Raw genomic sequence first — 14,193 nt, forward strand, 5'->3', positions numbered from 1 at the left:
TAATAAACTAAGCAAAGGAACTGCTAAATAATCACCTCCTTGGTGAGGCAGGCTCAACTATCAACTTCTTGGATTCCTTGGAGTCCTGTTGGACGATGGTGGTGCAGAGCCAGGTGCCCCATGGCTTACCCCTCTTTTCATCGCTTTCCTGCTTTCCCAAGGGCCCTCATGTGCCATGAGCAGACCTGAGCGTGAGAGATCAAGGACCATCTATGAGCCAGGAGAGAGGCCCACCAGGCCCTGGAGGCAGACTTTACACCCGCTGGGCAGGGAACTCTGGGTCTGATGGGCATGCGTCTTCAGACGTGCGCGTGAAGTAACCAGAGGAGGACCAGAGCGCGGCCTGAAGGGAAGCCTGGATGGCCGGCCAAGTAGTTGAATCCTTCTGGGACTTGGTTTCCTTTTCTGTCAAAACAGTGTAAATCAAACAATTACATAAGGATTTAGTTTTTGAAAACCGAACCTTTTTTTTTTTTTTAGCTCTACAAGCCTGTAAGTCTCTGAATCTGAAACTTCTAGTGCCTCTGCTTCCTTAAACTTGACAAATGTGGCAGCAGTCACGCCCTGTGGACACCAGGAGTCGTGTTCGTCTCGGAGGACCTCCTGAGGCATTGAAGTACCACACTGTGGAAACCAAGCCCCCAATAGCCTGGGTCCAGAGGGCCGAGAGCTCCTGGGGCCTGTTCCATGAAGGTGATACTGCTGTCCTTCCAGGGGAAAACCTTTTCCCTTTTCCACAAGCCCCTCAGGCTGCTGGTGCTAACTTCCTCCTCACTGGTCCTGGTGCAAATACTTAGGCTGCTACAGAGACCCTGTCTTCCAAGCCCAGAGCTCTGCTGACCTGTTCTCTGCCCCACTTTCCTCTTCTTTCTCTAGGAGAATTAGAGTAGCAGGAACAAATCAAGCTCTCTATGAACTCTTAGAAATCCTCTTTAGATCCCAGCTGTTCTAAAATCTTGAGTTCCCCAAAGAAGGACAGGAAATTAGAAAATATGGCAGCAAGTCATACTCCTGGAACACCTCCCAAGTAGTCTTCTTTTCTAAACCGACTCTTTCCATTTTCTCCTCCTCTTCTTTGTAAATCTCTCTTATTAAACTAGATTGGGAAATTTTTCAATAAATTAAACATGTTCTCCAGAGACTTGGGTCTAATTTCCAACTTGAATTTTCCTCAAACCCAGGCTAAGTATGTGCATGCCTCCTCCCTCTCGAGGTTTCCCTGCTTATGTTTTGAGACTAGTATTTCAAAATTTTTATTTATTTATTTTTTGTGGTACCTTGTGGCTTGCGGGATTTAGTTCCCAGACCAGGGAACTAAACCTAGATGCAAATAATACCCAGCTGACAGTGGATAATGCCTACATGCATTGCCAGTCGGGTGTTGTCTCAAACCCTGTCAAGCAGACTTGACATGGACCATCAAGACTAGCTCATTACAGAATCTTGCTGTGACTCATACTCCTGGGGCAATTACTCTCACACAAGCTCATGCAATGATGGCAAGCCATATGAGTATAGAGAATGTCCACAACTACACCAGATGGTGTGCTCAGGGAGAGGAGTGAATTGGGGTAGTTCGTTGTAAGTATGTTTGCATTTTATTTTCTCTTTAAAAATAACACACACACACATACACACACAAAAAAAGCAGATCCACTTGCAATGAAAGCAGTATGGAGGCCATGGCCAGCAGGAAGATGGACCAAGGCTGCTCCTTCTGTGGCCTGAATGAGACGCGTTTTGTACTCATTTGGTTGGGAAAGTTTCCCATCAGGTGTTTCAGGTGATCGAGTCAGTTCCTGTTTCCTTCTGAAAAAGCCTCCATTTGGAGTCTCCTGTGTGCCTCCTCTGCGTTCGTTTCTGCTGCCAAGGGATTGCTTATGCTGGCTGGTGTGACTGAATGACCATATGGCAAAGGCTCCTGCACTTTCAGCTGCCTAGAGTTCTTTTTAAGCTGCAGCACAAAACCTGGGCAGTGTAGAAGGAGATCAGATGGACTCTCTTCACCTCGGTTTTCTGAAGAGATGGTTTGGTGGCTTTTAGACTTTAAGTTAAATAGCTGTCAGTCAAGCTCTGAAAGAAACTCAGCTGAGGGCACTGAAGTCTATCAGATCATCCAAGTTTACAGGTTATGTTTATCTCCTTGTCTGTAATGTTTGTAGCCGATGATCCTGCAGGTTCTTCTGACTCTATGATCCAGATGTTTTAAAGATTCATGCCCCACCATGCACGTACACGTTGACATGTGTGTTAGCCACACCCTCTGTAACATTTCTTATGGTGCCTTTTGGTTTGTTTAGCCCAAGGAAGTTATCATGTCCTTACTGTCTTAAAAGCCAAGAAATCACAATTAAGGTCATCCTTGAGGTGCAGAATTCCCTTTGTCCACTTCCTATAGAAGAAAATTGTTTCAAAATGGGATAATGTAAACAAAAACATAATTACTATTTGTTTCATGACATTTACTTATGTACAATGCTCTGCAGGAGGGTTTTTGCAAACCTTTATAAACATTGTATGTCACAGAGTCAGAGTTAGGTTTGAACAACACATTTATTTCAGAAAAATGCCGATTCAATAAATATGCTGCAGTAGGTTTTCTAGCATCTGTATGCTAAAATGTGACAGGCAAAATAGAAAATGATCACATCCAGTAAGAGGGAAAGTTTGGAGTTAACTACTGCAGATCACAGACCATGAATGCCCCTTGTCAGGTCCAGAGATGACCTGGTATTACCCCTTTAAGAGCGCACATACCAGCAGGGGGGTGGGGAGACCACTGACAGTTTTAGGAAAAACTTTTGAAACCAAATTATGTAGTCTGAGTTACAAAAGGAATTTGTAACTGCAACTGCTTTCTAATTTTCTGCTGGTGTAAACAGCAAATATAAGATTTATAAATCAGAAAGAATGGCTGGAAAATCTCAGCAAAATTAATTTTCCCTGGACAGATGTCTTTACTTAGGAACTTCTGGGCAAAGTCAGCCTTGCCAAGTAGCCATTAGGTCTCTGCTGGTCAAGAGAAATGGGGGAAATGCATCACAAATAGTGCCTTGGAAAGGAGTGTTTCAATCATTACCTGCACCTGGTTTTTCTCACAATCAGGAAACTGGGAGGAATGAGAACTTTATGGGAGATTAGGCTTATTGAAAAAAACACTTTGATATTATTTGATTTACCCTCCAGGTAAGTCAGGAGAGGATGGCTGGGTTACTTTGATCCTTTAGCGCCCCAGGCTTAGGTCGCCTCCCCAGGACTCTCCCCAGCTCTCTTCTGCTCTCTTTCTGGGGAGCTGGAATGAACGTGTTCCTTACATGGGTGCTGTGTCAGGGCAGGAATGTGGAGGCACATATCCCAAGTGATGACAGGCCAGGATACATACCTTTTATTGTTACTTCCTTCATCATCTTGAAATTTTTATAAAGAGCAAAGAGCCCTCTTCATAAAACAGAGAATACTCTTTACTCTAGCCAAATGAGAACACCAGTGAAATGAGTGCCAGTTAATTTCCTTACTTTGAAACTCAAACATAAGACCAGATATATAGTCAAGTATCCCAACAACTGAAATATTTTAATATTCTCTCCTATCTTCCCTGCATATTTCCAAAATACCATTTTTTTTGCTATAAGCAAAAATATATGAGAAAGTTCTTTTCAAAAATGTTCTCTGATACCATCCAAAACTTTCCTGATTATAAAAGGAAGGTACACAGCTACCTTCATCCTAGACAAGTGAGGAGTGGCAGGGAGGAGGTGAGGGCTGGTATGGGTGGGACTCTCTGCAGGAGGCATGTCGGGGCCCCCTGCAGGCCCAGTGCGTCAGTGGGGTCCCTGAGCCAAGAATCTGCCCTAAGCAGTGGACAGGGAAGGGGTGGCAGGGGTACCTTGGCCTGTCGGCTGGCTCCTGCAGCTCGAGGGTGCAAAGGAAGGTCGTAAGTTTCATTCTGCTGTTTAGCAAAGTTCACAAATACCTGGGGGCAAGAGAAGGGTAAGAGTAGGTAGATGGTTCCAGAAAAGGGCCCCCTCCACCCACCCTGCCACCCACTCAGTTTGTTGTTTCCCACAGTTACTGTACAGCCTGGCTGGAGCAGCCTGTGTCCTGCCCAGGGCACAGGGCTTCTTCTTAGACTTGTGAGCTAAGCCAAAGGAGTGCCCGCAAGAGGATTATGGGTAAACGAGGCAGATTCTCAGCTATTGGTAGCCTCCTAAGCCTCTACAGGAATAACTAAAAAAATCAAAACCAGGAAGACGGGAGCTGATCTCTCCAGTTCTCTATTCTCAATTCAATGTGCAGTGTGACCAACTCTTGTCCCTGCCTCCATCTACTTATGCTGGCAAGAAAGTGCTGGGAGCCAGCTCCTCAGAGAGTAAGCAGAGACTTGCCTGTTTCTACTGCTAGGCTGAGTAGTCTTTAAGGATATTTATTTAAAGAAAACAAATAAAAACCAACGAAACCCAGAAACAAATATCCATATGGATGAATGAATAAACAAAACATGGTATATACACACAACTGAATATTATTCGACCTTAAAAAGGGAGGATATTCTGACACAGGCTCCCACATGGATTTACCTTGAGGGCATTATATTAACTGAAATAAGCTAGATGCAAAAGGACAAATACTGTGTGATTTCACTTCTTTGAGGCATGTGGAGTAGTCAACAGAATGTCAAACAGTGGCTGGGGAGCGGTTCCTGGGGAGTTACTGCTTGATGAGTACAGAGTTTCAGTTTGGGAAGATGAAAAATTTCTGGAGATGGATGGTGGTGATGGATGTACAACAACGTGAATATACTTAATGCCACTGAAGTGTAATGCCACTTAAATATGATAATTACATATATTATATATATATTTTTTACCACAATAAGAAATGATCACATTAAAAAAACCTGACACATGGCACATACATTTATCAAAACTCATTGAACTGTACACTTTAAATAGGTTCATTCTATTGTATTTAAATTAAGCATCAGTAGAGATGATTTAAAAGGAAAAAAGGGCTATCACCACAAACTGGGAAGGAGAAAAAAACGTCATAGTGTTGTGAGGAAGAATGCTGTAAAAAAGTCAGTGAAGTCTGTTGATGACTGAAATACTCTTAGAAAACCATTTCTGATTTTCCAAGTTTTTCCCTAATGGACAGAGGAACTTGGCACTTGGGCACGTCCTCCCTCGCCCTCGTGTAGATTGCAGCCAAGCTGGGCACTGCAGCCCAGGCTTTGCCCAGCTGGGCACCCCCCAGCCTTGCCTGGTCCAGTGTGGTCTGTGTGACCGAGTACTCCTCGATGAGCAGGCTGTCCTTGTGAGTGACGAGCAGCCGGAAGATCCTGGCCAGGGAGGAGGAGGAGACCTGGAACTGCAGCATGTTGTAGTGCCTCTCCCTCTGGACGCTGCCTGGGAAGTTCCCCTGGAAGAACTGCTCCACAGGACCCAGGTCAGGAAGCAAGTCGTCCTTTGGGGATTTGATTTTCATCGTGACAATGTAGCCGTCTCCAAACCTGGGGGATGCACATTGCGGTGTGGAACAGCCTTGTTAGCAGCTGGATCTAAGGAAATCCTGAAATGAGGACTAGACTTATCACAAATATTGGGAATTAAAGGCCCATATTATAGATCTTGAGAAGAGAAGGAAGCAGCTACCCACTCCAGCATTCTTGCCTGGAAAATTTCATGGACAGAGGAGCTGGGTGGGCTCCATGGGGTCGCAAAAGAGTCAGACAAAACTTAGCAACTAAACCAAAATAGATCTTGTGTGCGTGTTTAAAACTAGGACTGAAAGGGCCATGATGGTTCCTGGAGAGGTGGTTTGACACTAGTTTTTAGAGGTCTTAATGCCTCATGTGGTGAAGTGGGTCTCCAGGTCTATGTCACACCTTCCTGTGTCCACCTTCTGGAGACACAGGTGTTCCCTGCTCCATTCCCTTTAACGTATGTGCTGAAGTCAAAGGTTATCTGGGCCATGTGCAGAGATCACAGGCTGCCCAGGGCTTCCTCAGAGGTGGAAAGACTGCCTGGGCCTTTAAGAGACTGGCCTGGTGGGAGAAAAGGCTTGGGAAGGCAGTGCTTCCCTGGGCAAGCTTCCAGAACAAATGGAGCTGCCAGGCCCAAGGCCATGGGTGCCTCCCTCCTTCACACACCAGGTCACTCGCATGTGGATAAATGGTCCACTAGAGAGTAAGTGCACAGCCAGATGGCATCCCTTCACACTTACCCATGGTATACTTATTTCAGTGCTCCGTCCAGGATCCAGGGTTGCTTCCCTTTACAATAAAATGCCTTTACCTTTCATCCCCAGAAAAGTGATCATCCTTCACACAGGAATGTTCCTGCTCACCTGCTCTCCTACAGGAAACTGAGGACTGAGAGGGGAAGGGGTAGGGAGCATCCATTCTCCAGCAGGTAGATGCTGGAAGCTGCTGATATGGGTCTGGTGACCTCACATGCTGAAGTCCCTGTATAGTGTCCAAGCTATAGTTACTCAAGACGTTATGGGTCTAGTGCCCAGATGCAGCTAACCTATTAGGCCTTCATCAATTGTTGCTGCATATGATGCATTTGAAGCCTGAGGTGTGTTGTGCAAGACACTCCCCTGGAACATCGAGATGAAGTATCTTGGCACAGATGCAGTGGGTTATGTGTTCTTCCTTTCACCAACTGGCATGGTGACTTTTTCTATTCTGGGCTCTCAAAATGTGTTTGATAAATAAGTAATAATTTAAAGTCCACCCTTCCTAGTTTATAAAACATATCAGAAGGCAAGGGAGTATGGCATTATTATCTAAATCTTATTTTAAGTGATTGTCCACTTTGGCACACAAACTGTTATTAATAACACATTATTTACAGCAGTTTACAATTTATCAGGACAGGATAATCCTGCTAAAGATTACTGGCATTGCTGGTTTGTCATATAATACACGGTCATTTCAGAAACTCAAAAGCATATGATTCTGTATTTTTCAAGTCTCCTGTAAATGTGTTATAATACTTTCATAATTTAAAAAATAAAAAAGAAAGAAAGCATATGACATGCCAGAAAGAAACTGACTGTTCAGGCTGTTTGGTCTCTGGATTGCTCCTATGTTGGTTGTGGACTCATTAAATAGGTCACGGGTTCTGGATTGTTGGGATAAGCGGTGGGATAACGAGGCAGTGGTAATGACCGTCTCTCATCCCAACTGGGCTTTGCATTTGCCCCTTTCAGAATCCCCACTGGGAGCCTCGGCAAGCCTTCAGCCACAGGACATTAGCCCAGTAAAGAAGAGCTGCATTCAACACACCGGTTTTCTCCACCTGCTTCTGCAGAAGTCAGGTTCAGATACTTCTGCCCGTGGCATGAGGAAGCAGCAAGACTCTCTCACACGTCAGAAAAGAGCACAGGGCCTTGTTGACTCCCCACTTCTCCCCCGAAGGTAACAAAGGCAACCCCCCACCATATCCTTACTTGGACTTGAGGTGCTGGATGGTGCCCAGACACTGAAAGGCGCCCTTCACCATGATGGCCAGCCGGGTACACAGGGCCTCGCACTCTTCCATGCTGGGGGCAGGGAGAGAGCAGGTGGGGGCTGAGAGGACTGGACTCCATCTCCCGCCTGCCCCACCTCAGCCCCTGGGAGTCTCTTGCCTGTGTGAAGTGAGGACCACGGCTCTCCCCTCTCTGATGATGCCCACGATCGTGTTCCACAGCATGCGGCGAGCCTGGGGGTCCATGCCTGTGGTGGGCTCATCCTGTGGGGAGGCAGACGGCAGACGGCCAGGCTAAGAGCCAGCCTCCCCCGGGTCCTGCACCCTCCTCGGCTGCACCTTCCTCTCTCTGAGCAATGCTGCTCTCTGGCAGACAGTGCACAAAGCCACTCCCCAGCAGGCAAGAGCCGGGGAAGGCAGCACAGGGCACGGAAGGCAGGGGGTGAATCAGGAGCGTGAAGGAACATCAGCACGTCTCTAGATCTGTTTTAGCCCATGAATGAGTTAAAATTCATTGAAACAATGATAGAACTATCTTTAAAAAAGAAAATAAAATTCTCCACATGTGCTTGCAAGGAGGCAGGAAGAAAGCTCAGGTGACTTTTCAGGGTCCCTTCACGTCCTGTGACCCATGCCCTCATGAAGCCCAGACTGCCTAGGAACAGGGTCTTGGGGCTGTCCAGTTTTGGCGAGAACCACATGAGCCTTTGTTCCAGGCCAGCACTCCTATCCAATTAGGACCTCAAAGAGGCAACCCGCTCCAGTATTCTTGCCTGGAGAATTCCATGGACAGAAGAGCCTGGCAGGCTACAGTCCATAGAAAGAGTTGGACATGACTGAGCGACTTTCACCTGCACCTTCACCTTCACAGGCCTCCTCAGGCAGAAGTAAGTTTTGACCAGTCGCTGACATTCTGCAGAAGGGCTGAATCTCCCCGCTGTGAGCCTGAAGCCCCACTAGAGGCTTCCCAGGAACTCAGAGTAGTAATGTGTTTTGACTCTGGTTTCCCCCAAGAGCTGTGAACCAAACACTGGACTGATTCACTCAACAGAAGCAGAATAGGAACAACCCAGACAAACACAGACCGCTGCAGTTCCTAAATCCGCTGGCTCAACCACAGAGATGTGGCCCTCGGCTCTCGTGAGCCCTTGGGAGGTCTCCAGGGTCCTCACCAGCAGCACCAATGGTGGGCAGCCTATGAGCGCAATGGCTGTGGAGAGTTTCCGCTTATTTCCTCCACTGTAGGTGCCGGCCAGGCGGTCTGCATAGAAGGACAGGCCCAGGCTCTGAATACTCCAGTTTGTCACCTGCGGAGGAGAAAGAAATCCCATTTGGGAAAAACAAACAAGCAAATACCCCATCAATTCAAAGTCTCGGGCTCCTAGATCTAACTCCTCCAGGATGACAGACCCAGTGAGGCCGAAACATGATGACTTATGGAGTGGCTTATGGCCTTCAAGGGCCAGGTGTTTCTCCTTTCCACTCTCAGATCCTTAAATCCCAGTATGGCGTGGTCTGCTTCACATCCACTGGATGCAGAGAAATCGTCTTCAGCCTTTCCAGAGCAGGACAGCGCTTCTTACCCAGTGTTCTGGACTGTGGTTAGGAGTGGAAGAGGAAGAACTCTGGCTCCAAATGACATAAACCCACTTATTCATTTACTTAGTCCTATAAAACATGTAAAATTGTTTCAGGAGTGCTTTTCCCATGCCTCTGTAAAAAACAAATCAACTAAGAAGAGCTCATAGTTTGTTTGTAGTTCTTTCTCTCCACTCTGCCTGCCCAAGGCTGAGGATATACAATCAAATATTGTGTCATCAGTTATTTGTATTAGTTCTTTTCCTCCCCTTCTGTATGATTATTACATTCATTTGAAATAAAATTGGATTAATTGGTTTTAGTTTGCTTTCAGTGTTAGGATTTCTTTTTGTTTTCACTTTCACCTCTTTCTCATTCTTACTGATTTAGCTTTATTTTTTGAATATGTGGAATATTAGCCTGATTCCAAAAGTTTAAACTATACAAAAAAAAATCCTGAGAGAAGTGTTATTCCCTCCCATTTCCCTTTCACCCTATTTCCCTCTTGCTGATCACCACATTCATTGTTTTCCAGTTTATCCTTCCTGTATCCCTATTTGTAAAGGTAAGCAGACATATTTATGCTTTCATATTTGTCCTACTTTCTTACATGAAAAAGTAGCATTTTACATGTGCTCTTTTGCACTTTACTTTCTTCATTTAACAGTATCTCCTTGAAAAAAAGTCAGTGTCATTCACAGAGCTATTTTTTTTTGCTTTTGCTTTTTCTTTTTGGCCACACCAGGCATGGCATGTGGGATCTTAGTTCCCCAACCAGGGATCAAACCCATGCCCCTGGCAGTGGAAGCACAGAGTCTGAATTTCTGGACCACCAGGGAAATCCTGGGTTTTTTTTTAATAGTGGCATAAGACCTTGTTGCAGGTATTTATGGCATAAATTATTCAATCAATTTCCCATATGCCTGAACATTTAGCTATTTCCAATATTTTATGACTGAAGTGTAGTGAATATGCATTTTTGAATATGTATTTTTGTACTGTGGGATGTGCGTCTTCAGGGTAAATGCTCAGAAGTGGGATGGCTGGATCAAAGGGTAAATGCATATATCATTTTGTCAGATAGGAGGGTGGGAATTCTTTTCATCTGGTTTGTTGACTGCTATACCCTTGTTTTCCAGAAGAGTACTTGGCACACAGCAGACACTCAGTTGAGCATTTGTTGAATGAATTAATGGATAGCATACTCTAGTTTTCCCATCTCTAAATAAATGCATTCTCATGAAACAGGTTCATGGTTTACCAAACTTTTAAGTGGACACAATAAATCATGTTAATTTACCCTCTCAATTTCCTCTGCTGGTACACCTCGAAGCCGGGCATAAAGGTAAAGATGTTCTCGCCCTGTAAGCAGGTCATCAATTGCATCAAACTGAGGACAGTAGCCCATACTTTGATGGACGTCAGAAATATTGGTTAAAATACTGCAAGAAGAAAAAACAATTAGTAGGTTTCCTTCACAAAATGGGTGACCAGAGATCTGGGACTGGAGTAGTTTCTGCCAAAACGATAATAAAGCTCCCTCTCCTCTTTTCCCATTTTTGCTTTAAAAATGTGAACATTTAGGAATCAAAGTAGGGGCTCTTTGGTTAGAAACTGATTAACTCCAGGAGTTCTGAGTTTTGAATCCAGTTGGATTCTCCTAGATTTCCCTATCTAGGATAAACTGAATACCTGTTACCCAAAGTCAGCTGTGCTTTTAGATTGGATCACCTCATGTGTGAGTTTAAAAACAAAGTGAAGTTGCTCAGTCGTGTCCAACTCTTTGCGACCCCGTGGACTGTAGCCCACCAAGCTCCTCTGTCTATGGGATTCTCCAGGCAAGAATACTGGAGTGGGTTGCCATTTCCTTCTCCAGGGGATCTTCCCAACCCAGGGATCGAACCCAGATCTCCCGCATTGCAGGCAGACACTTTAACCTCTGAGCCACCAGGAAAGAGCCCTGATGCCTCATGGTAAATCTTTAAACACAAAGGGAAGATCAAACTTAAGCAAATGACCAATGTTTTTTGATCCCTTTCAAATATTTGGCAAGTAGCTAGAGAAGATGCATGCTTCCCACTGGAAGTGAACTTTTCGACTTGTATTTACTGACAGATACTGTCAGTGAAAGAGGAACCAATCAGATCACCCCCCAGAGCAAGAGACTGGCAGAAGAGACAAAGAGATGAAACGAATCCTATCAACTCCCTCTAATCAATGTATCCTCCTCCACTAAAAAGTATACTGCCTTGATGAAAAAACAAACTGACCGTAGACTGGTCTAATTTTCTTCCTTCTTCTCTCATAGCTTAGGGTCTAAGAATGAAGGATAGATGCAATGGCATGGGACAGAGAGGCCATGTACTTCCCTACTATGACAAAACTACTTAGGTATGGCCAGTTAAAATTGCCCAGGGAAGCAAGGAGGGTACTTCACCAAATCCACAGGAACTATTACACTTAAGAGCCTCAATCCTGTGTCTTAAACCTATAGTTTCTTTCCAGCTTCTGTCTTGATTTACCTGTGTCTCATTTTGATGTCTCATGGTAAATCTTATTTCATCCCTTTGCTCCCTGCCCTCTCCCCTTTGGTTTCCCATCTTGAAGTCATTTGCTTGGAGAAGGCAATGGCAAGCCACTCCAGTACTCTTGCCTAGAAAATCCCATGGATGGAGGAGCCTGGTAGGTTGCAGTCCGTGGGGTCACTAAGGGTCAGACACAACTGAGGGACTTCACTTTCACTTTTCACTTTCACACATTGGAGAAGGAAACGGCAACCCACTCCAGTGTTCTTGCCTGGAGAATCCCAGGGATGGGGGACCCTGGTGGGCTTCTGTCTATGGGGTCACACAGAGTTGGACATGACTGAAGTGACGCAGCAGGCCAAGCTAGATCTGAAGATGAGATGGAACCAGTCATGGCCTGGCTTGACCTCTGCCATTCTCTTTGCTCTAGACCCAACAGCAAGGCTGGGAAGGCTGGGGAACCAAATTCATCCTGTCTGAGCCAGTGAAGAATGCTTAGGACTCTCCTCACCCAGGGAGCATTGGGATACATTGATGATGGCTTTCCCCAGGTAAGCAGAAGTTGGTTTGATGTCAGCAGTGCCTAACTCCACTTATAAACCAGGACAGAGATTTCCTCTGGGCACAACTAATATGTGTGAGCTCTGCTATTCAAGGAGCAGCTTATAAAAAGGCAGACAAGTGCTAGCTCATGTTTTCTGTCCTGTCCTGTCCTGTCCAAGACCAGTCTGTTTCCTTATTTCAGAGAGCAGCAGGCACTCGCCCAGAATCCAAGGGCACATGCCAGTTCTCCCTTTATAAAAGAATCTTGGCCAGCAAAGCCAAGTGTTGGCACAGAAATAGCCAATGCAGATTAAAGCTTCCGAGGACTCCCGAACAAGCCCCATGTAGAAACTCAACCCAGAGAAAGGGTGCTTCATCACAGATGTTCTTAATCTGGGTCCGAAGGGGTTCCTGTAGGGTCATAACTGTGCTTCAGGGCTCAGTTAATTCCCTGAAACTGTTTGTAAACAACCAGAACTATTTGTAAAGAGCCAGGCCATGACTGTATGAAGAGAGGTAATGGGAAGCAATTTTTATAGGTACATGTGTTCATCACATGATCAAAGGGTCAGAGGCTTATGACCCACAAAGGACTAAAAACCACTGATTTGGTGCTTCCAGAATTTTCCGAGAAATCATGCTAATGGAGGAATCTTTTAACAATCACAATTCAATTCTCCAGATAGACTTTTCAGACCACGTTTGCTGGGAGGTCTGTACCAGATGGTGATTGCAGCCATGAAATTAAAAGACGCTTGCTCCTTGGAAGGAAAGTTATGACCAACTTAGACAGTGTATTAAAAAGCAGAGACATTACTTTGCCAACGAAGGTCCGTCTAGTCAAGGCTATGGTTTTTCCAGTGGTCATGTATGGATGTGAGAGTTGAACTGTGAAGAAAGCTGAGCGCAGGAGAATTGATGCTTTTGAACTGTGGTGTTGGAGAAGACTCTTGAGAGTCCCTTGGACTGCAAGGAGATCCAGCCAGTCCATCCTAAAGGAGATCAGTCCTGGGTGTTCATTGGAAGGACTGATGTTGAAGCTGAAACTCCAGTTCTTTGGCCACCTGATGTGGAAAGCTGACTCATTCGAAAAGACTCTGATGCTGGGAAAGATTGAGGGCAGGAGGAGAAGGGGACGACAGAATGAGATGGCTGGATGGCATCACCGACTCGATGGACATGAGTTTGAGTGAACTCCGGGAGTTGGTGATGGACAGGCAGGCCTGGAGTGCTGTGATTCATGGTGTCGCAAAGAGTCGGACACGACTGAGCAACTGGACTGAATGAACTGTACCTCCACACAGATCTTTCAGGCTCTCAGAGTCATCCTCAGATGCAGGGTGGGGACGAGGACATGCCTCAGGGCCCGGGAGAGACACCCTGAGACAGGATAATCGGACACTTACCTCTTGCCTGCGACAGTGGCATCGCCTGAGGTCACCGCAGTGTCCCCAGTGAGCATCTTGAATGTGGTTGTTTTGCCAGCTCCGTTCACTCCCAGGAGGCCGAAGCACTGAGGGAGAACACACAGAATTGGCCTCACCCTGGAGCCCAAGAAGGCCAGAGTGTCAGGCCCCAGGGCAAGTGTATGTGGTGAAGGGAGGCACGCCAGACCCATGCTGCCATATAAAGGCAATTAGCCATTTATGGCGTATGGTAGCAGAATGTGTCATTCGGCATGAGGGTGATTGTGAGCTGAAGGCAAATGGGAAGAAGCAGATATGAGAAAAGCTCTCTGCTCTCCCCTTATTTGCCTCAAAGCAGGACATAAATTTACAAGGTGTTCCTCTTTCCTCTCTATCAAGATGGACAAAAGTAATCACTGGAGACAACTTTAGACTCTTACTAGCCTGGAGACGACACTAGAGGAATCTAGATCACAAGCTTTAATAACTAGCCTTTATCTGCCATTATTTACACATACAGGGCTTCTCTGGTGGCTCAGATGGTAAAGAATCTGACTGCAATGCAGGCGACACAGGAGATGTGGGTTTGACCCCTGGGTCAGGAAAATCCCTGGAAGAAGGAGTGGCTACCCACTCCAGGATTCTGGAGAATTCCATGGACAGAGG

At 45.7% G+C, this 14,193-nt stretch overlaps 1 protein-coding gene across 1 annotated transcript in view; it reads right to left on the reverse strand.

The window, feature by feature from the left end:
- Positions 1-1,583: 1,583 nt before the first annotated feature.
- The window catches only part of ABCA4 (ATP binding cassette subfamily A member 4), a 105,228-nt gene continuing 92,618 nt past the window's right edge, over positions 1,584-14,193 (reverse strand). The window contains exons 38-45 of the mRNA XM_088835509.1: positions 13,528-13,634; positions 10,354-10,495; positions 8,648-8,782; positions 7,636-7,739; positions 7,456-7,548; positions 5,260-5,509; positions 3,887-3,973; positions 1,584-2,392 (exon numbers count right to left, since the gene is read on the reverse strand). Coding sequence (XP_088691635.1) covers positions 2,357-2,392; positions 3,887-3,973; positions 5,260-5,509; positions 7,456-7,548; positions 7,636-7,739; positions 8,648-8,782; positions 10,354-10,495; positions 13,528-13,634 — 954 coding nt within the window. The 3' untranslated portion in view covers positions 1,584-2,356. The remainder of the gene's footprint in view (positions 2,393-3,886; positions 3,974-5,259; positions 5,510-7,455; positions 7,549-7,635; positions 7,740-8,647; positions 8,783-10,353; positions 10,496-13,527; positions 13,635-14,193) is intronic.

The sequence above is a fragment of the Moschus berezovskii genome, chromosome 4, assembly GCF_049115385.1.
Source record: "Moschus berezovskii isolate FMDL1 chromosome 4, NW_MosBer_1.0, whole genome shotgun sequence".
Lineage (NCBI taxonomy): Eukaryota > Metazoa > Chordata > Mammalia > Artiodactyla > Moschidae > Moschus > Moschus berezovskii.